At 60.4% G+C, this 27344-nt stretch overlaps 3 protein-coding genes across 16 annotated transcripts in view; all 3 read right to left on the reverse strand.

Moving 5' to 3' along the window:
• Positions 1 to 744: 744 nt before the first annotated feature.
• IFI30 (IFI30 lysosomal thiol reductase) lies at positions 745 to 4384 on the reverse strand. Its single transcript, XM_028087196.2, has 7 exons — positions 4100 to 4384; positions 2794 to 2976; positions 2639 to 2713; positions 2299 to 2391; positions 1341 to 1493; positions 1122 to 1175; positions 745 to 1030 (listed from the first exon to the last, which is right to left on the reverse strand). Exons 1-7 carry the CDS (start codon positions 4232 to 4234, stop codon positions 968 to 970), a joined length of 756 nt encoding a protein of 251 aa, XP_027942997.1. The 5' UTR covers positions 4235 to 4384; the 3' UTR covers positions 745 to 967.
• A 2379-nt stretch (positions 4385 to 6763) lies between these two features.
• Positions 6764 to 19139, reverse strand: PIK3R2 (phosphoinositide-3-kinase regulatory subunit 2). Its single transcript, XM_028126850.2, has 16 exons — positions 19044 to 19139; positions 16482 to 17224; positions 13662 to 13754; positions 13257 to 13307; positions 13044 to 13175; positions 12744 to 12954; positions 12155 to 12240; positions 11898 to 12006; positions 11711 to 11809; positions 11367 to 11547; positions 11146 to 11271; positions 9961 to 10103; positions 9541 to 9717; positions 8599 to 8670; positions 8252 to 8422; positions 6764 to 7887 (listed from the first exon to the last, which is right to left on the reverse strand). The coding sequence occupies exons 2-16, from the start codon at positions 16801 to 16803 to the stop codon at positions 7680 to 7682; spliced, it is 2181 nt and encodes a 726-aa protein (XP_027982651.1). The 5' UTR covers positions 16804 to 17224; positions 19044 to 19139; the 3' UTR covers positions 6764 to 7679.
• An 806-nt stretch (positions 19140 to 19945) lies between these two features.
• MAST3 (microtubule associated serine/threonine kinase 3) overlaps positions 19946 to 27344 on the reverse strand; it is a 38461-nt gene continuing 31062 nt past the window's right edge. For 13 of the 14 annotated variants that reach the window (XM_028126861.2, XM_028126860.2, XM_028126853.2 and 10 more), the window contains 8 exons: positions 26914 to 27050; positions 25963 to 26207; positions 25256 to 25462; positions 24743 to 24969; positions 24157 to 24279; positions 23467 to 23603; positions 23177 to 23358; positions 19946 to 22327 (listed from right to left, as the gene is read on the reverse strand). In XM_028126861.2, the coding sequence (XP_027982662.1) occupies positions 21795 to 22327; positions 23177 to 23358; positions 23467 to 23603; positions 24157 to 24279; positions 24743 to 24969; positions 25256 to 25462; positions 25963 to 26207; positions 26914 to 27050 (1791 nt within the window). In that variant the 3' untranslated portion in view covers positions 19946 to 21794. The remainder of the gene's footprint in view (positions 22328 to 23176; positions 23359 to 23466; positions 23604 to 24156; positions 24280 to 24742; positions 24970 to 25255; positions 25463 to 25962; positions 26208 to 26913; positions 27051 to 27344) is intronic. The other variant, XR_015769517.1, reaches the window with a different exon arrangement.

Here is a 27344-nt window from a genome sequence, read left to right on the forward strand (position 1 = left end):
CACATTGGGCTCCCTGCTCAGTGGGGAGACTGCGTCTTCCTCTGCCCCTCCCCCCTGCTTGCACGCACTCTCTTTCACGCTCAAATAAAATCTAAAATAAAATAGGGGCGCCTGGATGGCTCAGTCGTTGGGCGTCTGCCTTCGGCTCAGGTCATGATCCCAGGGTCCTGGGATCGAGCCCTGCATTGGGCTCCCTGCTCAGCGGGAAGCCTGCTTCTCCCTCTCCCACTCCCCCTGCTCGTGTTCCCTCTCTGGCTGTGTCTCTCTCTGTCAAATAAATAAATAAAATCTTTGAAAAAAATAAAATTAAATTAAAAATCTTAAAAAAAAATAAAGTGGTGGCTTGTGCCACTTTGGGGAGTTTTACTCAGTTTCAGTGGGTATTTCCCATGTATTCATGAGGTATGCCTCCCTCTGGCCCATATCTGCCCAACTCCTATCACCCAGTGTGGCGTCTGCAAAAGGGAGTAGTTAAGGGCTGTCTGTTGAATTACTGAATACGTCTTCTGCCTCATGAACTCCTAGTCACCCTTCAAAACCCCAGCCCCAATGTTCCTATTCCCTAAGCAGAGCCTTCACTCCCTCTCTGGGCTCCTCCAGCCCTGGTGCCTCCCCTCTGGCCTGGGTCTGCTCCCCGTGGGGCGAAGAGTGTCTGTCTGGTTCTGCCTCGCCTAGAAAGGGGACTTCTCAGGGGGGTCCCAGCAGCGTGTCGGTCCAGGGGGACTTGTTAACTTATCAAAGGGATCACAAAATCCAGAAGTGTTTATTAAACTCGTTTCAATGTAGCACCATTCTCAGTGGGGCGAGATGCTTGATCTGGGGGCAGGATTCTGAGTCTGGGCTTTCATGGAATGTGTATAAGTTATCTGGATGATGGGAAGCAGCTGCTGAGAGTCAGGGATCAGGAAAGACAGGGACAGGTGCCCTTTTGCTCTTCCTCCAGCAGCTCCTTCCTGGGCACCAGCTGTCACTTGAAGCAGACTTCCCTCTGGGAGCTGGCCATGGGTTGGCAAATGTCTGGCTTCTCACCCTGGAGGAGACGGCCATGAGCTGGGGGTCCCGAAAGGAGCTGCTGCCCACCCCCGCCCCTAGCAGACCCCTCCGGTCCCCTTCCAGCTTGCCTGGTACAGGTGGCAGACGAGGCTTAGGAGCTGACTCGGATCTTTCAGGGGTTTCTGCACGAAGCAAGACAGGAAGTCATCCAGTCCCACTTGCCTGTGTCCAGCCCAGAAGGGGCTGCAAATGGCCCCAAGTCTGGCCCCTGCCTCCCAGACCAGAGGGCATATCTGTCATCCTGGTGCTGGCGCGGTGGCCATACCGAGGGCTAGAAGAGTTCTTACCCCATTGACGACGACCCAGGGCACATACGCGTGGGGCGGCTGCAGGGCATCTGTAAGCTGGGCATTGACGTGCAAGAGCTGCATGCCACGGTCCCCCATTGCGCACTCCATGATGGTGTCCGGGGACACCTCTGGGGCATAGATCTGCAGGCACTGAGGGTGGACAAGGGTTGCTGGCTGAGCGGGAGCATTGCCTCAGCTTCCTCTGGGTTATCTCCCCAACGGTCTCTCCTCCAGCCCCCCGCAGGGCCAAGCTTGTACCTTCCTGGTAACAGGAGACATTTGGGTCCACAGCATAAACAGCGCGTGCTCAACACCTACCTGAGTGGAGGCCCTCAGGGCAGGGGCTCAGGCTGCTTCTGTGTCTCAGAAGACCAGACCTGCAGCCCTGGACCCCTTACGGTATCTCATTTTCCTCAGAGCTTCCGTATGTGCTGTTCCCTCTACCAGGAACACCCTTCCCCTTCCTTCCCCAGAATCTGCCGAGTGCTCCTTCCTCCTCTGTCCTCCTCTGGCCGCACTATGACTCTGCAGGGCTCGGGGTGTCCCAGGGTGAGCCTTTTGGGTGGTCCAGATGTTTGATGAATGAATAAACTATTGGTGTCAATGAGTCACTCCATTGGGAGGTGTTTTTTTCATAATCCTCCAGAGAAGTAGGCGGGTCTGTCCTGTCATCCCCATACCCCAGAGGAGGATCATCATCTGTGTCCCTGGACATTTCTGTTCATCCAAGACCAGCTCAGAGGCACCTCCTCCAGGAAGCCCTCCTTGATCTGCCCATGCTCCCCCAAAGAGCTCTGTTCCCCTGCTTCAGAGATTTGAGGCATCCAGAGGGAAGGCCATTTTCCTGGGGCTACACAGAGAGTGGTGGTCAGGCCAGGACCTGAACCTGGGTCTGTCTGGGGACAGGGAAGTCCAGGGTCTCCCAACCCAGGGCCAAGTGAGGGGTGTTGCTCACTGGTTTCAGATTTTTCTCCATGTCATCCATTTCCTCTATGCAGACAATGGTCAGGATGGCCAAGTTCTTCTCTAGCTGGTCCCACAGGCAGGCCTGTGGGATAGGGGGTGGACAGGCAAGGGCATGAAGCGAGCCCAGAGCAGCCCTAGACCGCTCTGCGAGTGATCACGGGTGTTCACTAATGAAGCGGTGAATGAAGATGTGATTCAAGAGGCATGCAGACAGAGGATGGAGCTGCCTGCAATCCCTTCTGAGCCTGGCTTTTGCCTTCCTTACGATGGGCAATCTCCCCCCTCCACCTCTGTGCTCCCACCACTCAGGTACCCTGGGGGCTGCTCACCTCCACCTTGTTCAGCTTGCATTCCTGCTCACCGTGCTGGCATGTGAACTCCCACCTGCCGCTGACATTTTGTTCCTGCAAGGCAGCTGGGTGAGTGCTGGCACCAGGTGCCCCCTTCCCTGGCCTAGTGCCTCGGTTTCCCAGGGCCAGCATACCTGGGCATTTCCATAGGGCACCAGTGTGACATTGAGGATCTCCAGGACCATCAGCCAGGTCGGGAAGAGTTCTCGGACCAGGAAGACCCGGCAGCCGGGGCACAGCGCCTCGTAGTAGAGGCTCACGTTGACAGGTGGCGCTTGTGACTTCCTGGGGGGCATCTGCAGGCACAGGCCCCCAGCCTGTGCGGGAGGAAGGGGTGTGAGCCTGACTCTCAGGCTTTATTGCATCCCTAAATCTTCCTCAATCTCAGTTTTGTTTTGTTTTTTTAAAGATTTTATTTATTTATTTGACAGAGAGAGACACAGCGAGAGAGGGAACACAAGCAGGGGGAGTGGGAGAGGAAGAAGGCGGCTTCCCCTGCCCTCCCCAGCAGGGCCCTGGGACCATGACGGGAGCCGAAGGCAGACGCTTAACGACTGGGCCACCCAGGCGGCGCCCCTCAGTCTCAGTTTTTCTGCAAAACGGATGTAACAAAGACTTGCAAACAGTAGGCACTTAATTTATGAACAGCTCTTGCTTTCCTTCAGTTGAGGTGAAACCCCTCGCCCAGGGGAAATGTATGCAGTAAGGACTCAACACACATGCACATTTCTGGTCACTGCTCTCCATCCTGCCTTCTCGGAGGTGCATACCACAGGAGACTAATGCATGCTCATTTGTGGCCACTTCATCCCCATAGCCTTGGCCCTGAGCTGAGCAAGGCCCTACACTTGGGCTGACCCCTTATTTATTCTTCCTCTCAAGGGGCCCAGGTGAACCCCCCTCCCAAGCCCTACTGCTGAGGCGGCGCCTAATATGTGCTGACTTCCGGTTTCAGTTGCTGGGCGGCAGGCAGCCAGTGCCGGTGCAGGCAAAAGCAAGTGGCTCAGCCTCCGGGGCATGTAGTTGCCCCGCACCAGAAACACGCGAGCTCTTCCCTGGCCGAAAGGCACCCAGGAAGCAGCACCTGGAGGGTCGGTGCCACGGGCCCACTTCTCTGGGCTTCCCTGCACTTCGAAAGAAAACTCCATTCCCGCCCCAGAAGTACCCTGTAGGAGCTCAACGCACCCTCGGGTGGGGCGGGCGGAGACGGGGTGGGGGACAGCTTAGAGTGTCAGACGCGAGATGGGGAAGTGAAACGACTCGGATTGGGGCCACAGCGACGGGGGGGGGGTCTTCGGTGCCGACCCGGGGCCCCGAACCCCGCTCTTTCCCGGCAAAATCTGGGGAGAGGGGAGGAGCCGCCCCTCCCGCAGCACCCCGCTGCCCGGGCGCCCGGGCCCGCTGGCGCCCCCTCCCTCCCCGCCGCGTTGCCGTCCCTACCTTGCAGGCGGCCGCCCCCTCGGGGAGTGTTTCCAGCGGGGACGCCCGCGCCGCCGTGGGGTCCTCCGGCGCTAGCAGCAGCAGCAGCAGCAGCAGCAGGAACAGCAGGAACGGCAGGAGTGGCGACGAGGCCATCACAGCGGGGCGAGGGTGCGGAGGCGGGAGCAGCGGCCCGACAAGGAGCCGCCTTTAACCCGGCGGTGGCCCAGCCCCCCAGGCCGGACCCGCCTCCCGGGGGCCCACGCCCCTGGGGGCTGGGGCGGGCGTCTCTCGGGGTCGGCTGGCCTGTCTGAGTCCCCTTCCAACCTGGCCCCCATCCTCACTCCCGCCAGGTGCCGGGCCCGCAGTCACGAGGCCGTGGCGCCGCCCTCCCCCCGCGCCCCGCGCTCTCCACCCCGACCCCTCCGGGCCGGCAGGGCCGCCCGGTCATGTGAGGCTGGGGCCAGGGCGCCGCGAGCCGAGATTAGGTGGCGGCTTCAGAGACACGGAGACACGGGGACGCAGAGAGAGACGGGAGGGTCACCCCGCGCCCGCCCCGCGGACCGCTCTGGGGGCGGCCGGGGTGAGCCGGGGCGCCCCCCCATTCCTAGTCTGGGCACCTCGCCTCGCTACCCTGCCGTCTCACGGCGGCTGATCCCCCGCCGGAGAGTGGGCCCCCTCCCGCCACCTGCCCCTGGCGCCCCCTCCTCGCCTCAGGCTCCCCAGCCCCGACGCTGCAGTCCCACCAAGCGTGGTCGCGCGGGGCTGCCTCAGGCGGCGCCACAGCTGAGCCAGAAAGCAGAAGCCAGCGCTGGTCTTGGCGCTTCTTGGTCCTCCCAGCCCTGTCTGGGGCGGGGGTGGGGGGGCATAAAGCAAGCGGGCGTTCCTTCTTTCCAGCATCCAGAGCTGGAGGTGGTGGGGGTGGGGTGGGAGTGGGCAACCAGGCCCGCGGGGAACTCCCACGGGAGGAGAGAAGCCCCGGGTTGGGGCAGTCATTACCTGAAGCCTATACTGTGTACAGGGGGTAGGCTGGGGGGGGGGGGTATGGTGACGTGGGACCCAAACCTGCTGGAGTCACCTGGACCCGGGTTTGCCTCCGGATCGTACTGGGCACCCCAGGCGATGGACCCTCAGCTTCCCCTTCTGTCAAATGGGGACAAGAGTGAAGTTTGGGGAATAAAGCCACAGGGAGGGCTCAGAGCCGGGGGCAGGGGTGAGGGGTGGGGTGGGGGGGAGAGTTGCCCCAGGCTGGGGTGGGGGTGGGGGGCACCGCTGGAAAAGTGTTGACCCGGGACAGTAACCAGGCAGAGAATAGCCCGCCTAAAGGCGTGGAGGCTGGGGCGGTGAGGGAATAACCCAGATGTTCAGACTTTGCAGGGCCTCAAATACCAGGCGTGACACAGGACCTGATCCCACGGGAGGAAACACCCACACCTGGCCCAGATTACAGCCAAATCCCCAGCTCCCCAGCTCCTGTGTCTTCTTCCCTCGTGGGGGAAGTCCCCGCCTGCTATCCATAGCAGCAAGGCCCCGGGCTGGGGTTTCCCTGAAGTCCCCACGCTGGATGACCCTGCCGTCCTGTCCCTTTGAACTCTTTGCAAAGCCCATTTCCTTTGTGATGCCTCTCTAAGACTAAGCAGCACAACTCTGCAGCGTTGGCCGAGCTTGCTGGGCAGGACAGAAGCCATAATAAATTGCTACAATTTTTCCAGTGCTTGCTAAGCACCTATTGGATGAATTCACAAAGGTAACCTCACTCGTTTGTCTGGCCCTTGGGGGTGGGGGAAGCAACTATTGACCCTGCTTGGTAAGAGGAATCTGAGGATCAGAGGTGAGGGGTGACTTTCCCAAGGAGACAGGGCTGGTGGTTGAGAGCAGACACCTGAGGCGGCCAGGCTCAGCGGGCTGGGGTCATGGGATCTAGAAAGTGACCTTTATCCTGTGTCCCCCGTTGCAGCAGCGGGTGAAGCCTGTAGGGGAGGCAGCATCTGGCCTGGGGTTACTCATGGGGCACCTCCTGACCTGGGCACACAGCAGGGGCAGCACCTGGAAAGGCCCGTGGGCTCTGAAGCCAGGGGAAGCAGCTCCGGCCCTCTGAGCCCAGTGGAGGAGAAATGGATCAGAGGGCAGCTTTGTTCATTTACCCCTGGCTGCTGTGGGCATGCTGGGCCCTGACAGGTGCTGTATGGGAAGAGGAGAGGGCCAAGGCTTAGTCTTCCTCTTACCAAGTAGGGTCAATTAAGGACATAGGGGCCCTTTCTGGGTGGCAGGGGAGGGGTCGTGCCGTTGACCCCCACCTGCACATCAGAGGGGCGGTGACTTTCCTGAGAGCCTGGCTGGTGGCTGAGTGCTGGGACTCAAGCCCGAGGGGCCGGGGTTGGGGGGGCAGCCTGGGCACTGGTGAGAAGCTGGCGTGGAGTCTGGGGTGCCTTGAGCAGGCCATGCTGTAGGGCTGATCTCCGGGTCTGAGCCTCTCTGCCCTGGCACCTTGGGCAAGTCTCTCACCTTCTCCAGTCACAAGCAGCTAAACTGGGTGGTGGTGGGGTGAGGGGGGAGGGTTGTCGGCCTTCCTTGGCTCCCTGGAATTATAAACCCAGGGGCCAGATCTGTGTGACCCTGGGAATGCCGGCGTCCCCAGCACACCCGTGGCCTTGGAGAAGCCCCGCCATCAACAACAGAAGCATCCACATGTTCCAGGTTTTATATCCATACCAATATCAACGTACCATACAAAAGCTGCCCGCCAGCCTAGCTGGGCAGGCAGGAGGGGGGATCCGCGGGTAGTGTAGAAAACCAGGGCTCTCGTCCCAAAAGAGGAGAGAAAAAAGGGCTTTACAGTCAAGAAAAAATACAATCAGAACCTAACATGATCGGGGAGAAGCCTTGACCCTCCTTCGAGTGGAAGTGCCGAGGGCAGTGGGGTGTGACTGGCACTGCGGGCAGCCCCCCTTTCTGGGAGCACTGCCGCCGGGTGGGGCCGGCTCGCCCGTTTTATTTTTCTTTTCTTTTTGGAGGGCTATTTCTTGGCAGCGGCCCCTTTGTGGGGACAACCAAGTGGTGGTTTCACTTCAGGGTTTGGAGGAGAAGTTGGGGTCTGTGGGGCGGGTCCCGCCCGGCCCAGAATGTCCCGGCCGAGGTGGTTCTTAGAAGTGGCCAAGTAAAGTTCCTTCCTGCCGTGACCCCAGGTCTATGGCTTAAAAATCGGGGCACCCAGGCTGGGGCCGCACAGCCCAGGGGCTTCTGTAAACATGGCAGGTGCAGCCAAGTGGGTCTTCGGGGACCCTGGGGGGGGGCGGCGGCTCTGGTGGGCAGGACACAGCGTTCGGGGTGGCCCGAGGGCGGTGCCCATGGGGGAGGGGCGTATGGGGCCGGGGAGGCAGGATCCCCAACCCGGAGACATGGAAGGACAGAGAGAAGGACAGACGGACGGGGAGGGAAGGAGACAGAGTGGTAGGGAGAGACGGAGAGAATCTCAGAGAGAAATGGAGAGAGAGACAGACAGACAAACAGAAAACCCCAAAGACCGAGCCCTCCAGGCCGCGCAGGGGCGCCTCGGCTGGGCGCGGGGGCGGGCGCGCGGCCGTGGGCAGGCGCGCGGCCGTCAGCGGGCAGCGGGTGGGGGCCCGGGCCCGGGGGCGCGCACCGGGTGGGCGAGCGTGACGGCGAGCGCATCGTTGTGCTGCACCAGCGAGGCGTGCTGGTAGTGCAGCACCAGCTCCTTCAGCGACCCGTACAGGTTGTAGGGCTCCGCGAAGCCGAAGCCCGTGGCCGTGCGGTAGATGACGCAGTGCTTGGTGTCGCCGTCCACCCTGCGGGCGCAGGCAGAGGAGCCGACGGTCGGGGGGGGGGGGGCGGCTCCCGCGTGGGTTCTCCATGCTCCTGCTCTTAACCCCCCTCAGGTGACCTCCGCTCGGGATACGCATCGCCCCACTTCCCGGACCCCAAGCTGGTCCAGATGCCGGCACCTCCTGCCTGAACGCTGCCCTAGCTTCCTCCCTTGCCCCCCAACAAGCCCTCCTGCCGGTGGCAGCCATGGGGGGTGGGGGGTGGGGGGCTCCTTCCCGGCCGTTCTTCCCAGAGTCTAGCACACGGTAGGTGCTCCATGAGAGCAGTCAGGAGTGTGCAGATCCCCCAGCCCTACGCTCGCTCTCGGCGCCCCCACCAGGCACTCACACCACGGAGCAGGCATAGCAGCCCCGCTGGCTGCTCTCACGGATGAGGAAGGTACCATCCCGCTTGCCGCTCAGCATTTCCTCAGCCTGGGTCCGGTTGATCTTGCCCACGTACCACGTGCGCTCCTCATGGTGGGGGAGGTCATCCTCATCCTCCATCAGCGCATACTGGCTGTGCGGGAAGCAGGGAGGGCACCCAGTCATTCACCCTCAAGCCTCTGAGGCTCCCCTGCGGCCTGGACGACTCTCCCTCGCTGGTGAACTCCTACTCATTCTGCAAAACCCACTGAAAACGGTCCCTCCTCTGGGATGCCGTCCCTGGCCCCCATCAGGTAGGTGTTCACTTACTCCTCAGTCTCATTTTTGATCCCCAACCACTCGTTGATTTTCTTCTGCCGGGTGCCCTTCTGGGTAAGCCACCTGGAGGAAGAGGAAAGGTAGGCTCGTTCCACTGCTGGTAGGGGAACAGAGGCTGTAGCACGGCCGGGAAGCCCAGGGTGGGCCAGTGCGGCCGGACCGGAACCAAGCGGCGAGGGGGGGGGGCGGAGAGACACACGTCCGAGGGCCGGTTCTCGGTGCAATGCCGCCAGTTGCCACAAGGGGTCAGCCTTGGCTTGGTCAAGGAAAGCTTGAACCTGAGGGCCTTCCAGGGAACCCCCTACTTATTATTATGTGTCTGTTAACTCTTATTGAACCCCCAGAATGCGCCATTCCAGCAAGGTCTTTATCACTACCAGAGGTTTAGGACTGAGGGCTGCACGGCAGTGTGCCTTCACACAGGGCAGCTCTTTGTCCTGTACCTCAGTTTCCCTCAGCGGTTAAGGGGCAACTTTACAAAGAACTTTGAGAAGACAGAGTGAGCTCATGTGCACAGGGCACCCAGCACCGTGCCTGGTGCACGGCAGGGCCATGTAAGCGTCTAAGGCAGTGGCTCAGCGGGCAGAGGCGGCATCTGAGCCCAGGCTGGGGCTGCTGCGGCCCTAGCATGTGCGGGGTCATACAGCCGGCATTCACGGAGTGGATCCTGGTGGAGGCTCCCGATGACCCAGCCCCGTGGGAGCAGTGCTCCCATTTCACGGACAACTAGGAGGCAGGGGCCAACCCATAGGGAGCCCTGCCGAGGGGGCCAGGAGGGGCCTGTATGAGAGGGAGGGGGCTCGGGGACAGGTGAGGGGTCTCAGGGGCAAGGGGCCACTTGGAGAAAACACGAGTGTGACACCGGCAGAGATCACCTCACCAGATGGCCCTGAACCGAGGAGCCCGCAGGTGAGCCCGGGGCCAGGCACTCACACGAGGTACTGGTCTCGGATCTTGCGCAGCTGCATGAGGTCTGGCTTGAGGCTATTCATGCGCTTGTCGATCTCTCGGTTGTCTGAGGCCTGTGCCCGCAGCTCGTGCTCCAGCTTTGTGCGGCTCTCGTGGATCTCGGCGATGCGAGACTTGAGCCGCTCGGAGTTCAGCAGGATCCTGTGGGAGGAGCGGCTCTGAGGCCTCAGAGGGCTCCCAGCCTCTAAGCCTTTGCACATGGTGATTTCTCTGATTTCTTTTTAGGGAACTCTTATTCATCCATCAAAGCCCATTTCAAATGACCCCCTCCCCCCCGCCTCCCCGAACTCAGGATGCCCCATGTTTCCTTTCTTTCCCCACTTGCACTGCATCAGATCAGGGTGGGGCAGGGTGGGGCAGGGCAGGGCAGAGGAGCTGACTCACCTCTGCATCTCTTTCTCATTGCCCTCGCGTCGGAAGCGCTCCAGATATTCCTTGCTACACTTCTCTTGCGTCTGGCCCTGCTCTTCAAAGATCTTAATGGTCTCATTGAAGGCCTCAATTGCTGTGCGCTTCATCTGCAGTTCCTGCGGGAAGGGGGTGAATCTTAGTTTCTGCCAAGACTCCTTACAAGTCCCTCATGAGGGGTGAAGGCAGATCCCAACTCTGATATGGAGACTTTGCTCAAGCTGTTCCCTCTATCAGGTGCATCATTTCTCTAGCTCCTACTGTACTGAACAAACTCCTATTCAGCCTTCAGAACCCCATTCCCCAAACCCAGTCTTCCTTTAGATCCTCTTTTGGGTACCTTACCAACACTTGGATCTGTTAGCACTGCTGGGAATTAAAGACAAATCTAGTTCCGACATACAGTTCGTGGGGCTCCCTCTCAGGGTAGATGCTTCGCGGAGTACTTTCTATACATCATCTTGTAGAACCTGCCAATAGCCTCCTACAAAGTCAGAACTATTAATGGGGAAACCGAGACTCGGGGACCCTACATCACTTCCAAGATTCTGATGTTCATAACCAATCCCAGACAGGCATCTTGTCCACTCAGAGCCTCCGTTGATCCATCAGGTAAAATGGAGACAAGAAAGAAATTTCTTGGGGATAACAGGGGGGATGGAGATATTCTCTGCCTGAGATGGGATGTTTGGTCTGAATAAGCTACATCCCGACTTACGAAAGTAATTTATTAACAGAGTCCTCGTGTGATAAAGCCGTCCTCCCCCTTCCCTGTTTTAAAAGACGCTGCCCTTTCCCGTGATGTCGTCTTTGTCTCTATCAGCTCTTGTCAGGGTATTAGCTAGCACTTCAAGTAACATCCAGGTTCAAGGGCAAGGGGAAATAGACCATGGCCCCAGTTTACAGTTCCACATGGGGAAAGTGAGGCCCAGGGAGCCGCCGAGGCTCAAGGAGACACCTCCTAGGTCCCGACTCAGCTGCTCCCAGGGGGCTGGCTGGTGCTTTCTCATCAGTTCTTTCTTTTTTTTAAAAAAAAAACACTGATTTCTGTTTTTAGGGCAGCCCAGGCGCTATGTGGCTGCTCTGTGACCTGGAAGCAGACGTCTGTCCCCAAGGCCTCGCCACTGCCCGCCCCCCGCCCCGCCCCTGCGCCTGTGGTACCTGGGAGGTGCGGGTGTACTCCTCATAGAGCTGGTCATATTCGCGGCTCTTATCCTGGTACTGCTGGTGGTAGACTTTGAGCTGGGCACCCACCGCCTCCACACTGTCCTCCTTGACGATCTGGTCCTGGGGACACCCGGTGTGATCAGAGAAGCTGCCCGGGACACTTAGGCCCAAGGCTGGTGCCGCCCTCCCTGGCTGCCGCCCCCCGGGCCACAGACCTGCTGGTACTTGGACACGGGGTAGAGGAGCCGGGTGTCCAGCTTGGCATTGTACTGGGCCAGCGACTCATGGCGGTAGTGGGTGATGAGGTCCACAACGGAGCAGAAGGTGAGTGGCTCTGAGAAGCCATAGTGCCCGTCGCGGTGGAAGACCTTAATCAGCTTGTTGTTCCCGCCTTTCCTGGGGGGCGGGTGGGGGGCGTCAGCAGCCAGGGGGACCCCCAGCTGTCCTGGCTGACAATGCACATGTCCCACTCCCCATGCCACCCCCGGTCCTTCTGACCTGGTGTGGCCTCCCTCCCAGTTTTCACACCCAGTCACCCCCTGAAGGGACAGGCCCCCACCTGAGGGTCAGTGTGTACTCCCCCTGGATCTTGCTAGACGCATCTCGGACCAGAAAGGTGCCATCAGGCGTGTCCCGGAGCTTCTCATTCACCTCCTCTCTGTGGAGACACTCAGGATTGGGGTGCCCACCCCGAGACCCTACCCTTCCGGCCCTGCCCGCCACGTGGCCCCATCCCACAACCCTACCTGGAGATGTCACCCCAGTACCACTCAGCGTCCTGCAGGGAGGGCGGGCTCCCCCCATTAGCCAGGCCTGCAGAGGCAGGCTTTGCCTTGGGGGGTTTAGGCGGCAGCGCTGGGAGACAGGAAAACAAATGCATATTGAGTACCGACTGCATACTGTGGCTGGCTCCTACTGCAACAGAGCCTGTGGATACCGGCAGGGCCCCAAGTCGGCATTCAAGGCTCCCGATGATAAGAGAGAATATGGGGAGGGGGGTCACCTGGGGGTGCGACCTCCTGCTCCTCCAGATGTTCCAGAAGCAACTTCTCCACCAGCAGCACCGGGAAGTCAGGGCTGGACTCAGTCCTGGGGGGAAGGGGAGTGCAGTGGGTAGGGCCTGACGCGCGCCCGGTCCTGCACTGTTTGCACACCTGGGGCAGGTGTACGGGAGAGCACGTGTAGGGAAGAAGGACAGATGACAGGCAGGTGTAGGAGGCCTACTCCTGTTTATGTACACGCAGCACGCACTCAGTAAATGTTCAGACAGCGAACGCAGAGTCCAGCACCTGGGGGGGTGTGTGTGGAGGGGGAGGAAGGAAGTGAAGGTACGCGTACCACCCACGGGCCTTCCCTCTGGTCTAGGTCTCATCCCTCCGTCTCAGGCCTGCTGGGGTCTTCCTGGAGGCCAGGTCCCAGCCTTGCTAGCCTTTCAGTCCTGCTATCACAACAGCTCTGGCCTCTTACCCCCAGGGCCCCGTTCATACTCCTTTAAGCGGGTCTGGACTCCCGCCCGGCGCCAAGGCCCTTCCTCCATTTAAAGCCCCACCCCTTTCAGCTCCGCCTCAGCCCCGCCCCCTCCCACCGCTCACCCGTCAGGCGCGCCCCCTGGCGGCGGCGAGGGAGGCGGCGCGCGCAGCAGCAGCGGCCCGAAGGTGGCGCCCAGGGCTCGCACGGCGGGGCCCGGGGCGGGGGCGCGCCGGGCCACCCGGCCCAGGTGCTGGAGCAGGAAGCGCAGCGTGAGCGCGCGGTGCAGCGGCAGCGTCGGGGGCTCCAGCGCCGGCCCCACCGGCCCCGCGGCCTCTGCGGACAGACGGCCAGGGCAGGGTGAGCCGGGGCCGGCGCCCGTCCGCCCCGGCCCCCTCCCCACGCGGGCTTCCCGCGAGGCTTACCCCGCAGGGCCCGGCGCGCCTCGGCTGCGGCCTCGGGAGTCACGAGGGGCGCGGGCAGTGCCAGCAGGAAGCCCTTGACGCCGTCTGTCAGGGCTGCGATGTCCCACTGCTCCACGTCGCTCAGGGACCAGTCTGCGGTGCAGGGGGGCATGTCGGTCGTGATGTCCAGGCCAGCTGTCCCCCCCACCCCTGCCCGTCGAAGCTTCCCCTCACCTGTACGCAGGGCGGGCAGCTCAGGCCTGTAGAGGGATTCGCTGTCTAGCCCTGGGGAGAAAGGCGAAGGGGTGGTTCAGCTCTAACCCAGGTGGCAAGCCCTGCCCTCAAATGCTTCCTGGAGCCCTCGTGGGGCCTGGGATGGCCACTCAACCTCCCAGAGATAATTGGGGCAGGGAGGGGTAAAGGAGAGAGATGGTGCCAGAGGGCACAGTACATGCAATGGCGGGTCTGGTGACCATATTCCCATCCACATCCTGGCAGTCGCTACTGCCCCAACTCAACACGGAGGCCCAGGGCATCCAAGCTCGGCTTCTTTCCATGCAGAGTGAGTCTGGCAGCCCCATGAGGGGATGAGTTGCCCATCACCAGAGGTAATGGGGTTGTAGGCAGGCTGAGGCTCACCTGTCCGCTCAATGGCCTCCACCAGCTTCACCAGGATGGGGGGAGCCACATCAGGTGGGGAGAACTGCTCTGGCAGGTCGGGGAGTGTGAGGCCTGGCAGAAGGGTAGAGCATGTTGGTGGGGTTCCCTGGAAGGACCCCAGCCCCTTTCTTTGCCTGTTGGACCTCAGCTTGGGCGGCTCCAGGTAGGGTCCGGTCTAGGCAAGTGCCTGGCATCTGTACCACCATCCTAGGGAAGCCAAAACCTGGCTGGAGGGGCTGGGAGGGCCGAGTTGGTGGTAAACAATTTTCTGGGTCAAAATATCCATTTCCACAACTTCGGAGACCAGGTATAGTGGGCTGATTAATGTCCCTCAAAATATGTCCACATCTTAATCCCTGATATCTGTGACTGTGACCTTACTATGCAGATAGAATTAAAGTAAGAAGTCTGAGACAGGATCTGAGATTTAGGGCTCTCAATCCAATGACTGGTGTCTTTTTAAGAAGAGAAGGTCATGTGAGGACAGAGGCAGAGATTGGGGTGATGCGGCCACAAGCCGAGGAACATCTGGAGGTACTAGAAGCTGGAAGAAGCAAAAGAACCATCCATCCAAGAACCTCCAGAGGGAGCCCAGCCCTGCCGACACCTTGATTTTGGACTTCGGGCCTCCAGAGCAGCGGGCAAGTACACGGCTGCTTGAAGCCACCGAGCTTGTGGGAGTTCAGGAGAGCAGGTTTAGGGTGCTGCCATTGCTTGCTGTGCAACCTGGGGCACAGGACCCACCCTCTCTGTGCCTCGGTCTCCTCAAGTAAGAAACTGGCTCACGGTGTCCTCTCCCTCCTTAGTGCGAACAACAAAGTGGTTGAAAAGAATAAAAAGACAAAATCCCTCTGCGGGTTAGAACACCTCATTCCAAGGACCTTCCTCCATTCTCTAAGTCATCTTGTTTTAAAAAAAGTATTACCCCCCGTTTTAAAAATGCCGAAACCCCTCCCAGCGGGTGCCAGGGGCCTTCCTGGCCCTGCGTTTCTCGCTCCACCGGGCCCTTTGTGTGCAGGCTCCGGCCGTCGGCAGGGACGCCCTGGCATACAGCAGGGGCAAGCCCAGGCCTGCGGGGCCTCCCTGAGTGATAGGCCAGGTGGTGCCTCAAGCTGGAGAAAGGCCCAGTTAAGTCAAAAACGCTGAAGGAAAAAAAAGAGAGAACAAGGGGAGAGGAGGTGGGTGATGGGGGGGGGGGCAGTTCTGAAATCTGCCTGTGATGAGTTTGCAAAACGAGGAGGGAAAACTCATCAGAACATGTGTCACCCCCATTTTATGGATCGGGAACTGAGGCTGAGAGAGGGAGCAACCTCCCTCTGGGGGCCCAGGTGACACGGACGTTCTGCTCTCGGCTCCCGATGTGGGGTTGAATGGAGGAAACACAGGCGGCCACAGCATGTTGCTGGGTGGTCCTAGGACCCCAGAGGGGCAGGGCCTGAATGTGCAAAGGACCAAGCCTTCTAGTTGCCAGATGAGGAAACTGAGGCCGGGGCAGGGCTGGCCCCAGCCGCTGTCACACAGCCCTGGAGGATTTGGAGGGCGGGGCTGGGCAGCCACCCAGAGTGGGCATGTGTGTAGAGGCTGGATCGGGGCCAGGCAGAGGAGGGAGGCGGCTGTTACCAGGGGGAGAGGCAGATTTTGGCTGGGAGCCCGGATGGGGCCGCCTCCTGCTCCTCCAGGCTGAGGCGGGACGTAGGCCCTGGAGGCACCAGATGCTGCAAACCCTCGCCTCAGTGCTTCCCATCTGGCCCCATGCTGTGGGGCTCTGGCGTGACCCTCTTGGGGCACCAGTGTCCCTGTAGCGCAAAACCAGGTAGGCCAAAGGTCAGGGCCATGGCGCTTCCCAGGCCCTTGGCCTTCACTGGGTGATGGACCCCGAGTGAGTGGTTTGACCCCTTTGCACCTCGGTCTCCCTATCTGTACACGGGGCCCCCCTGGGTTGCTGTGAAGGTTGGAGCAGACTACCAGGCACTCGGCACTTAGCTTCCTTCCCACAAGCTGAGCCTCAGTTTCCCTGGCTGGAACCCATGTGCTCTGCCCAACATACAGCAATTTCCACATACCCTCAGTGCCCTCAATTCTCCACTCCTAGCACATCCCTTGGAAGTGTGGATGGCCAAGGGTCTTTGGGGAGGGATGTGGGGTCCTCATACCCCAGTGTGCTGCATGGCCTCGAGGGATCATCCCATCCTCTTTGGGCTTTGAGGCTCCCTTCATTTTGGTTACCTGGTTAGGTAACAAAGGGGGTTTCTCAAGGGACCCTATCTGCAAACTGAGGGATGAAGCTAAATTGAACCTCTGAATCCTACTGCACACTCTGAATCCTACTGCACACTCCCCACTGTCCTCAAAATCAGTCCCACAGAATCTCTGAGGCACAGCCCCCATTGCCCTTCCCTTCCCACTCCACTCTACTAGCTGTTCCCCAAACCTGCCATTACAGTCCTACCTCGCAGCCTCCGCCTTTGCTGCGCTTGCTGCCTGGAGCCCTTCACCCCCAGCTCTCCCCTCCATGTGAGGCTCCTTCCTCACAGCATTTTTCATTACCTAATCACATTCTTGTCACTTTTTGAACCAGGAGCCCCACAAGGGCAGGGGCCAGGCCTATGTCCGCCACTGTGTTCCCAGTGCCATGATTTGAGCCCAGCCCTTGACAGCAGCACGGTCAACACTTATCGACTGACCAAATGTGCTTATTCCTCCTCCCCTGGAAGACGTGCCATTGCCTCACTAGAAAAAAGAGGAAACTGAGGATCTGAGGGGACCCCGTCCCTGCCAGGGTCCCTGCCTGCCGCTCACCTGGCTCAGGGGGCCCATCCCGGGGCCTGGCGGGCAGTGGGCGGGGGCCACGTGGACGAGGGCCAGGCCGGGCCAGGGCTACAGGACCCAGGAACTCGACGTAGGTGCCGGGGAAGTCACCTCGTTGCCGCGTGCGCTCATTGAGGCCAGGCATCCAGCCCACGCTCTGTGGGCAGCGCTCGTTGCCCTCGGCCACGCCCAGCACCTGCAGGGCTGCCCGGCTCACCACCAACACGTCGCCTGGCAGCAGCTCCAGGTCTTCTGGCCGCTCCCGGCGGAATGGGTACAGCGCGCGGTACTGGAAGCCCTCAGCACCAGCCATGGCTGGGCAGGGTGGGGTCTGGACGGTCAAGCTGCTGCTCGGGGCCCCAGTGGCCCCATCAGCTGGGGTGAGGGCCGGGAGGGTCGCTGAGTCGGCTTGGGGCACCGAGACCACTATTTCTACTGAGAAGTTACAGGTGACCACGGGGGTCACTCATGCCTTGCTTCCCACCATTATTCCATGACCCTGACATGGGTCACTCATTGCTCGGTCCACCATACGTCAACTGGTGGGAGGGGGTCGGCAGCGTGGTCTCAGCTCACTCAGCTGCTGCGTCCCCCCTCACTCCGTAGGGCAGGGCCAGGCTGCTCACTCCCTCACATGGGGGGCCATCGGCGCCCGAGGCTGGCGGCTCTTCCGGCTGCGCCAGACGAGGGGGCCGAGGGCACAGGCTGTCACCATGCTTGGCCAGGACGCCGACCTAGGGGGAGATGGGCAGGGTGGCATCAGCCAGGTTGGGCTCCTCCCACCCCCACCCCAGAGACGGGCCCAAATATGGGGTCAGAATCCCCTGACTCACTAGGTAACCTTGGGCCAGTCCTAGCCCCTCTCTAGGCTTGTTTCCCCAGCTGTAAAGTGGGTGTAACAACAGCCCTCCCTTGGGGTCACTGGGAGCAGAGCTTCCAAGAACCTGCCCCAGGCATAACGCATGCTCACTAAATAAGCTCTTCATTGCCCCTCCATTTGAGATGGAGAAACTGAGGCTCAGAGCAGGGAGGTCTTTGTTGGACCACTCAGTGGGCCAGGAAGCCAGGACTCATAAACCGAGATCCACCCAACCTCAAGGCCCAGAATGGATTGCAGGAGGTTGCAGCCACATGGGTAGATAGTTATACCCAGAGTGGGTGGAGTGTGATGGGGAATGCTCAGGGTACTGTGGGAGCCCGGAGGAGGGGCCGGGCCAGCTGAGCACAAAAGGAGGCAGTAAGGAAGCAAAGAGGTAGGAAAGCAGGTCCAGGCAGAGGCCCAGCACAGGCAAAGGACTAAGAAGTGAGTCCAAGGTCTCTGCAGGGGAGAAATGAAGTGGGGGGACAGTGTTCCGGCTTGGCTAAATGAGGGGCCTAGAACAGGATCTCAAAACACGAGGGGGGGTCATGGGAGACCAAGGGGACCTTGGCCCCCCAATGCAAGGCAGACATGGAGCCAGGACAGCGTGAATGCGAGATGGGCATCACAGCTGCCAAGCGGGGAGGCTGCTGGATGCAGGGCAATGCTCAAGTCATGGGAGCCCCAAGTCTTGGGGAAACAGCCCACCACAGACAGCCTTCCCAGTGTCAGCCCTGCAGGTTCAGTTCTCCTGAGACTGGGTGGTGGGGGAGGGCGTGCTTTTCTAGAGGGCGGGTCTTCACAGAGAACAGGAGACAGCACTGGCTAAGGGGATAGAGCGTGCAAAGGCTTGACAGCGGGAAGTTGCTTGCCAAGAGTTCAGGGTGGATCTATGAAAGCCACCAAGCCACCACGCCGGTCCTCGAGTACCAGTTAGAGGGTGGGCTTTATCCCCCCCCCCACCACGAGAGCCCCAGAAGGTGTCGGAGCAGGGAGCAGAGGCTCCACATTCCGGGGCGCCCAAACTTACCCGCTTCCTGGCCTCCCGTACTCCCATTCTACAGGTGGGGAAACTGAGGCCCAGTTAGGGGACATCCAGGAAACCACCCGGATCCGCTTGCCTGCCCGCCTCCGCGCTCCAGCATGCACAGGTTTGCACACGCCCCGGTGTGTGCGCCCGGGGAACCGGCGCTCCCCGAATCCAAAAGGCGGGGTGGAGGGGCCAGGCCTGGCCAGGGGCTCGCCGGCTGCACGCAGGGCTCGCGCCCGCTCACGCGTGCTCAGACGCGCACTCGGGCCTGCGTGGACCCGGCAGCCTAGCCCGGGGAACGGAAGTGGAGTCGACCCCCGACCCTCCTGCATCCCACTACGTCCCACACAATGCCTGGGTGCCCCTCATTACTGCTCGACGCCCCATTCCAGGCAGGGCCTCCTTCCATTCGGGGCCGCAGCCCCAGCCCCTTATCTCGGCCTGGGGGCACCCCGTTCCTGTCCCACGGTCCCGGGCAGGCAGCACTGCTGCTAGGTCCAGCCCGAGGCCTCCCTCCCGTTCCCTGAGGCCCCCAGTTCCCGCGGGGCGCGATGCAGCTCGGCGCTCGCGCTCTGACTTCCACCTCGGCCCCACACTCCACTTAGGAGCCCCGCATTTGAGCGCACCCCAGCCCGGCCTGCCACGCCGGCCGGCCTGGACTTACCTGGTCGCGGCCGTCACCGCCGCCGAGGCCGCCGTCGCACCGAGCCGAGCCCGACCCGTGGCTCCACCGCGGCCGCCGTCGCCGCAGCCGCGGGATCCCCGCCTCCGCCACCGCGGTTCCGAACAGCTGGGCCCGCCCCCGGCGGAAATGGCCGAGCGCCTTCGGGGCGGGCGGGTGAAGCTAGGTGGAGGCGGAGCCTCGAGACGTCCGAGTATTTCCGGAAAGAACCGAACATACTCCCGCGGGACTGGCGGGTAGAAGATGCCCCGAGATCGCCGATCATTGCCGGAGACAGCCGAGTGCAATCGGGTCAGCTAAGCCTTTCCCTAAGCTCGGCTGGGCTTTGAGATGCCCGAGCGATTCCGGAAATCGCCGAGTGCCTTCCAGCTGGACTGATGGAACAGAGGCTGAGCCTCCGGACTGCGGAGAGTTTTGGAAAGAACCGAGTATGCTTGGACCCAGAGGCTGACCACTAACTTCCCGAAATTGCCAAGAATGGATGACTCCAAAGGGCGAGTGAGGCGGCCCTGAGCTCAGGGGAAGAGGAGAGACGTTGGGGTGGGAAAGGAGCTCGCCACGGAAAGCTGAGCTTTTCGGGAAAGCGGAATAGGTTGCGGTTGAAAGCGTTTCCATGGCAGCCTAGAGCGTCCGGAAACAGCTGTACAGACTGCATGCAGCCCTGCGAGCGCTAGAGCACGCCCAAGGGCCCAGACGCGGACGATTGTTTCCGGAAATAGCCGAAGATACTCGGAAACGGGGGGCGTGGTCAAAGGTTTCTGGTGCTACCAAGAACTCAAGAAGTAACCCAAAGCACCCAAGCTGGGCTGGGTTGGGGGATTGGGATGGGGGTGGGGTGGTATGGGGCACAGTCCAAACAAAAACCTGTATAGAAAGGACACAAAGATGGTTTATTTATTTTATTAACACAGCTCAGGGCCCCAGATCGGTGTCTGGATGAAGATTTTAAGGGCAGAGCCTATGATGGGTACTGAGGGAGAGAGAGGGCAGCAGCAGGCCAGGGGCCTGAGAAGGCATCAGGGAGATAATCTCATTGGTGAACTCCTATGCAGCCTTCAAAACCCCTTCAAATGAAGCCAGTTTTCACCCTGTCCCCACCGCACTCTTCCCTTACCCCTTTCTTTGCCCCTCACAAATCCAGACATTGGACCTCCTCTTTGTAAATGTGGGCTTTTATTCACGGTCAGCTCCAGGATGGAAAGAGGGAGCAAGTCATGCACAGCCTTGGTCTAGCTCCAACACCAGCCAGTGCTGGGTGGGGGTCTCTGGGAGGGATGCAGAGTGGGCTGCAGTGCCTGGAAAGTGCCCTCACCATGTGGGGCACAGTGATCTTGCCAGGCACCTCCAAATAGGAAATGGAGGTTCTGTCTGACATGCCTAGTGGGTCACATAGCATCCTAGGGAAGAGAGCTGGAGATGGAGTCAGCTGTTAATCTGGCACCAGACTCTCCTCCATTCAAGCTCCCTTGTTGACAAGGCCCACCAAAGGGCCTGGCTGCATGATTTTTACCAGGTGATTGTGGGACAAGTCTCCACCCCTCACCAGGCCTCAGTTACTTGTCTGTAAAATGGGGATGATGACACCACCTGCAGCCTTCTCAAGGCTGGCTGAGGGAGAAGCCACAAGTAAAAGCGTTTGGCATAGAGTAGATGCTTAATAAATAGTCATTGGGATTAGTTTTTGTAAACACAAGGAAACTGAGGCACAGAGCGGGAAAGCCATTTTCCCAGAGCCACACAGGGAAGCCAAGAATTCAAACTTGTGCCCCATTGCCCCCCAGTTGGGTTTTCTCACTTGAACTTCATTCTAGGAAGGCCGTGACACATTGAGGGACACCCCATGGGGTGTTTCAGACACATCATGGTCAAGGGCTCACCCTGGTGGGTGTTAAGCACATGAAATCTTGTGCAGGGCAGACATTCTTTTCCTGCCCTGGCAGTACCCTTGGAGTCCTGAGTCTCCCTCCCAGGGCATCAGTGTCACCCTGTGGGATGGGTGACCCCTCTGCCTAGATCTGGTGAACTCCTACTCATCCATCAAAGTCCCAGTTCCCACACCCCCTCCTCCAGGCTGAAGCCTTCAGGACTAGAAGTAAACTCTAGCAAGACTGGCCTAGGGATGGAGGCTATGATAGTGAGAAGTAGCTTTCAGAATCCAGTCCATCATTGAGATTGCTTGTTTTCTGGGAGAGGGGAATCATTTGTAGATTCTCCAAGTCATACCCAAACTGGGCCCGGACAGGTAAGCTTGCCTGTATCCCCTCAAATCAGTGGGTATTGGGCCAGGATGGGATCAAGTAACACAAAAAAACTAAAAAATACAGAAAACCTAGAAAACACGAACATACATGACTTGTCCAAGTGCTTCCTTCTCAGCCCAGGGGGCAGCGTCTGCAAATGGGGTTCCAGGTGCAATGGGCAGGACCCGGGCAGCCACCTTCACAGTGGCGGCTCAGTCTACCTATCGCTTATAAAAAGTAATAAATTAGTCGCAGGGATTTGCTGCTATTTACAATGCCACCCTTGTCCCCCATTCCTGCCCCTACGGCCCCTGATCTGTACCAGAACAGAGGGAGGTGCCGTCTCCGCCTTCCAGTAAGGACCGAGATGGCTTCTCGCCTTCCAGGTATCATAGTCTGGTGGCTCAGTCTCCATCCAGAAGTCACTTTATGGAAAAAACATTGCACAAAAAAAGCCCAACTTCTAGGCCAGGGAGAGGCCAGGTGGGAGGGATCAGTCCTTCCCGGCAGGTCCAAGGGCTCCCAGCACAGCCTCTGCGCCCTCCACGGCAATCTGTGGTACGGAGGTGAGCGGCCCAGTGGCCTCCTCGGGCGGCTCATCAAAGCTCACCTCTTGCACAGCCTCCTGTTTCTTGAAGGAGTCTCGGCGCTCGGACAGGTGTAGCCGCCGCATGACCACCAGCTCCGAGTCTGGCCCACGGCCGCGGCGTCCCAGCTCCCCATCCAGCCGTTCACCTGAACCCAGCTTGTCAGCTGACTGGCCCCGGCGCAACCGTGGAGACCGGGCAGGTGCGGGCGGGTGTCCGGGGAGGGGTGAGGGTGAGCGGGGTGGGGGCACAGGCACGGGTGGGCAGGCCAGTGGGGAGGGCGGGATACTGCTGGTAGACTTGCGGCGACCGGTCTTGGGGCGGGGTGGCCCGAGCTTGGCGGCCAGGCCATGCAGGGAGCTCGGGCGGGTGTGGCCAGCGGCGGCGGGAGAGGCAGGGCTGCTGGAGCTCGGGGAGGCACTGGGAGGGGATGCCGTGTCTGTGGAGGACAGATGAGGGTCAGGGTCACCAGCCTCAATGTCTCCAGCCTCAAGGTGGGGCCCTGGGGCTGAGCACACCTGCCAAAGCCCACGCCCTTCCCTGTGGCCACCTAGTATGCCCGCTTTTCTTGCCTCCTGTTCCGTGTGCAAGTTGTTCCCTTGGCTTAGATCTGGTGAACTCCTACTCAGCCATCAAAGCCCTAGTTCCTCTCCACCCGCTTCGCATCTAATGACCTACCACCACTCAATGGGCCAAAGATACGCTCCACCCCATGAAGTCAGGGTGAGCCAGAGGGGTAGCAACTGGGGTGCCCAGGCCTCCTGGAGGCCCTCCCTGCTTCCCCTTTGGGTTGCCCCAGTCTATTCCTCCCTTCAGCCGGATGCTAACCCAGTGGGGCTGGGGGTGTCTGTGTCTGGCTGTCTCGCAGACTGGGGGCGCTCAGCATTGGGCCAAATCACCATCCTTTCCTGCCCCAGAATGATCTTTCTAAAACTCAGACCCCTCTAAAACATGCCTTCTCCAGCTTACACACCCTCCATGGCTCCCAACTGCCTACCAACGTAAGCCCAGCTCCTTGGCTTGACTCATCTCCCAACTTCCTCTCTCCCCTGCTTTCTTAATCCTCCTGTCCAGCCCCCTCTGTTCATGATGCTCTCTCTCCTGGGTACACTCTTCCCTGCTCTCACTCCTGTCTCCTATCACCTCCAGGCTGCCTGGAAAGGCCCTTCTGGTCACCTCATTTCCCACATCATGTCACTCCCTCCTTAAAGGAGGTTTAAAACCCTGCTGGCTCCCTCAATGGGGCCAGGCACCACAGACCTGAGTTGCCCCGGGGTGGCACACGTACCTGCTGGGGCATCGGGAGCTGGGCTGCGGCAAGGCGTGGTCGGGCTGGGGGAGAGGCTGTGGGTGGGTGACCCTGGGAGGCTTTCACTGGACGACAGGGAGTGGTGGAGGCCGGAAGAGAAGCTGCGGCTGGTGTGTAGCACAGAGGACTGTTTTGAGATCTTCTTGAAGAGCGACTTCCGCCTGAGGGTGGGAAGCCCTGATGCTTCAGAACCCACACCCCCAGCAGCCCGGGGAGCTGGCCCCCGGGTCCTCCACCAACACTCCGTGGAGGGCCCACCCGCCGCTCACCGGTCCTGGGTCTCCCGCCGGCGGCTCCGCTTGCTCCGGCGTGCCATGCGGCCCTTGGCCACATTCTTCCGGGCGGGGCCCACCTTGATGGAGGTGTTCTCCAGGGCGGTGGTCCGGAGGGCGATCTTGTTGCCGCTCTGTAGGAGGGATGGCGAGGGGTCACCTGGATGCCTCCCATCTAGGGAGCCACCCACCCACCCGTCTACCTCCTCATCCATTGGAGCCCCCGAGCCTATCTGCCCACTTCTCACCTAATGACCCACCGCCCAGTGGGCCAAAGGTACATGTCCACCATCTTTCTGTCCATGCAACGAGCTACCCACCCACCCACCCACCGACCCGCCGGTCCTAGGAGCTATCCAAGCAAGGCCCTGCCTCCTGGCTTGTGTCCGCCTCCCTACCACCAGGCCTCAGCAGCGTGAGCCAGAGGGAGGGCCAAAAGTAGGGGCACCTGGGGGACTAAGAAGGAGGTACATCCTGGGCAGAGTGAAGGGGACATGCAAGGCCTGGAATTGGGACCAGGTGTGGAAAGGTGTGGTTCCAGGGGGAGAACCTCAGCATCAGGGGCTGTCAGGGGGTCAGGGGAGCAAACCAGAGGGTAGACAGCGGGGGCAGATCTGAGGGCCCTGAGGATGGACAGGGGGTAGGGGTTCTGGGAGCCCCAAGGGTGGGCGGTGGTGGGGGCTGTACCTTCAGCAGCAGCTCAACGACATCCATGTGCACCAGCCCCAGGACTGACTCCCCGTTGATGTGGGTGATGAGGTCCCCGGCTCGCAGGCCCGCCTCCTGGGCGGGGCTTCCCTCCTCCACATTCTGGGGGTGAGGGTGGATGGTAGCATCAGCGGTATGGGGCCCCACAGCTGGAGACCCCGTGCCAGCTGGGTCAGCCATGGGACCCCAGCAAGCTGCTGCCTCCCATGCTGTTTCCTTGACCTTGGGGGCTGTTCAGAGAGTGACTGGTGGGGAGGGAACAGGCCCTGGGCTGGGAGGAGGCAGGACGACACTCCCACTGTGCATCTGTGGGCAGGGGCCAGGAGCTTCATGCCCAACTGAGGTCTCTAACCCTCTGTCCATCCCTGTCTGTCTTGCCCAAGCCCCTCCCCATAAGGAAGAGGGACTGCAAAGATCCAGGTGGCACCAGCTCCCGGCCCTGGGCTCCAAAACCTTGCAGGCAATGAGACTAGAAAGTGCGGCTCCAAAAGTGAAGCATCTTGCCAGGGGGAAGCTAGACTCAAACCAGGTCCCACTCTTCCTGCTCAGCCCAAGGCCAACTTACCCAGACAACGTGGTGCACGGTGTAGACATCGCTGTCGCCCATGTAGACGCGGATGGCCCGCAGGCTGAAGCCGTACTTCTTGCCTGAGCTGTGGATGACAATGGGGGGCCGCAGGCTGCCACACACGGGGGACGGGTCTCGGCTTGGAGAGGAGTCTCGGGACGATGGGTTCGAGGACAGCGAGCGTGGGGACAGAGGGCTCATGAGGGGGCCGCCACTGCCATCATCTGCAGGACCAGGGTTGGGAGGGGGTCACTCCCTTGCAGGGACCAGGGCCGGGAGGGCAGCCCCCCCACCAAGCTGATCACTCTGGCTGCTTTCCTGTTGTTCCAATGCCCCCAGCATAGCCCCCCCACCTGGCCTTTGCACATGCAGTGCCCTCTGCCGGAAATGCCAGTCCCCCAGCTCTCCCTGGGGCTAGCTGCTTCCCCCGTCCCGTGGCAGGGCCCCAACCCGGGGGTCAAAACAGACGTGGACAGACAAGCAAAGACAAGGCTGGGCCACGCGCGGTACCGGCTGTGATGATGAGGGACAGGGCGGACACTGAGGCAGACTTGGGCACGCGGCCCCCGCTGGGGGAGACCCGAGACTTCTCGGGAGCCGGGTCTCTTGAGCCCCCGAGGCGGCGGCCCCGACCAGCATCCAGGGCCCGCGGTGTCGAGTGTCGCGCACCAGTGCTGTTGCTTCGGAGGCGTGCGTGGCTGAGGGCAGCTGTGTCGGCTAGGGGTCAACAGGGTTGGTGGTCAGCCCGGCCGCTCTCGCCACTCCGCCCCCTGCCCTCAGGAGGCAAAGCCCCTTCCTCCCCGGTCGGCGTGTACACCGTCCAGCCTCCTCCTGGCCTTTCTTCAGGCAGTTCCCCCTTCCTACACTTCCTTCCTGCCCTGCTCTCCCTGGAAAGCTCCACTCTTCAAGTCCCCTCCTCTAAGAAGCCTTCCCCCACCCCTCAGACCCCGACACCCCTCTCAGAGCTCCCCAGCCTCATCCCCTTCTCCAGTCCCACCCTGACCCCATGAAGCTGGGGGTATCACCCCTAGATTGGGAGTAACACTGAGGCCTCAGGCCTCTCTGGAGCCCTGGCCTCTCCTATCTTAAAGCCTTTGTTAGACGAGCGAATGGTCTCTCTGGAGAGCTCCTACTCAGCCTTCAAAACCTGTCTCAAATAGTCCCTCCTCTGGGAAACTTTCTACAATACGATCCCTCCCATCCGGGACCTCACCTACCAGAAAGGCTTGAGGGCTTGGGCATCACTGGGGTGGCTGCTGGGGGTGGATCAGGCTCCCCCAGAATGAAGATGGGCCTCTTAGGGCCTGCAGAGGCTGGGCTGGCTCCCTCATCCTCTGACGAGAAGGCAAACTTGGGCATTGTGTCCAGGATGATAGTATTCAAGAGAGATGGGCTGGGGCCCCGCTCAGGCTGGGAAGAAGAAGACTGGCAGGAAGAACCAGAGGATGTCCAGGACCTCAGTCTGCAGCAGAGGAGAGCCAAAGTCACACTTGCCAGGTACCCTCACCCCAGGACACCCAGTCACCCCTAGTGGCCATATTTTAACTCTCAGCTTAGAAACAGAGGTAATTTGTAAATGCGGGGTGAATTCCCTCAGCATGCTCGGTCCTCTGTCTGCCCAGAGAATTTCTTTTCTTTTCTTTTTTTTAAGATTTTATTTATTTATTTGACAGAGAGACACAAGCAGGGGGAGTGGGAGAGGGAGAAGCAGGCTTCCCGCTGAGCAGGGAGCCTGACATGGGGCTCAATCCCAGGACCTCGGGATCATGACCTGAGCCGAAGGCAGACGCTTAACTGACTGAGCCACCCAGGCGCCCCTCTGTCTGTCTTCTAAAACCCAGCTTCCAACACCCCTCCGTTAGCGGACATTGATTATTTTTCTGCCGAGTCTGGTCTTTGAAGAATGAACAGGAGTTCGTTAGCAAAGGGTTATTCCGGAATAGGGCAAGCAAAAGCCTAACAGTATGACCGCGTAGTTGCTCTATGCTCAGTGTGGTCCGGGGTGCAAAGCCAGGGGGCCACGTCGGTGGGGCTCTGACACGCCAGCCCACGTGTTTGACCCTTTTCGACTGGGCCACTGGGAAGCTTTCTCCAGCGTTAGACCTTGTGGTCCCCACCTCCCAGCAGGCTTGGTGGCTGCATCTGCGCACACGCCCCAGCCCACCTACCTGATCTCCACGCTCAAGCGGCGGCCGGACTCGCCCTCACCGCTGCGCTCCCACCCTTCCTCCCGGTCCTCACTGAAGCTCCGCTCAGCGAAGGTTGGGGTGGGCTGGGCGGCCAGGAACTCGGAGCTGCTATAGACCTGGCAGCAACAGAATATAACAGTAAGGCCACGGACACAGGCAGCCACACCCTGGGGAAGAGCCGGCTTAGTTGAATGCTTCCTATAAGTCCGACGCTTCCTTGTGAGTCATTTCCTTCTATCCATACTCGCCACATCCCTAAGAACAGAAGAGTCTTTAGCCCACTGTACAGATGGAGAAGCTGAGGCTCAGAGGGCCCTGGCTACCAACGGGGCCACAGCCGGGGTTCCTGCTGCTGATCGGGACGCTCTGCGTGGGTCTCAGGCCCGCAAGCAGCACAGAAGGTTTTTTTC

This window comes from Eumetopias jubatus, unplaced genomic scaffold, assembly GCF_037043125.1.
Source record: "Eumetopias jubatus isolate StellerSeaLion01/CBP00866 unplaced genomic scaffold, mEumJub1_p1.0 scaffold_1, whole genome shotgun sequence".
Taxonomy (NCBI): Eukaryota; Metazoa; Chordata; class Mammalia; order Carnivora; family Otariidae; genus Eumetopias; species Eumetopias jubatus.

What these genes read in the sequence shown, in the direction of transcription:
- IFI30 (XM_028087196.2), bottom strand. Translation starts at nt 4,234, where the DNA reads ATGGCCTCGTCGCCACTCCTGCCGTTCCTGCTGTTCCTGCTGCTGCTG. An exon ending in GCAAGCTGAACAAGGTGGAG is followed by an intron (nt 2,392 to 2,638) that starts GTGAGCAGCCCC and finishes CCTATCCCACAG; the next exon opens with GCCTGCCTGTGGGACCAGCT. An exon ending in TCGTCTGCCACCTGTACCAG is followed by an intron (nt 1,031 to 1,121) that starts GCAAGCTGGAAG and finishes CGTCTCCTCCAG; the next exon opens with GGTGAGAAGCCAGACATTTG.
- PIK3R2 (XM_028126850.2), bottom strand. Translation starts at nt 16,803, where the DNA reads ATGGCTGGTGCTGAGGGCTTCCAGTACCGCGCGCTGTACCCATTCCGC. An exon ending in AGTACACCCGCACCTCCCAG is followed by an intron (nt 10,104 to 11,145) that starts GTACCACAGGCG and finishes CCCTTCCCGCAG; the next exon opens with GAACTGCAGATGAAGCGCAC. An exon ending in ATCCGAGACCAGTACCTCGT is followed by an intron (nt 8,671 to 9,540) that starts GTGAGTGCCTGG and finishes CTCTTCCTCCAG; the next exon opens with GTGGCTTACCCAGAAGGGCA.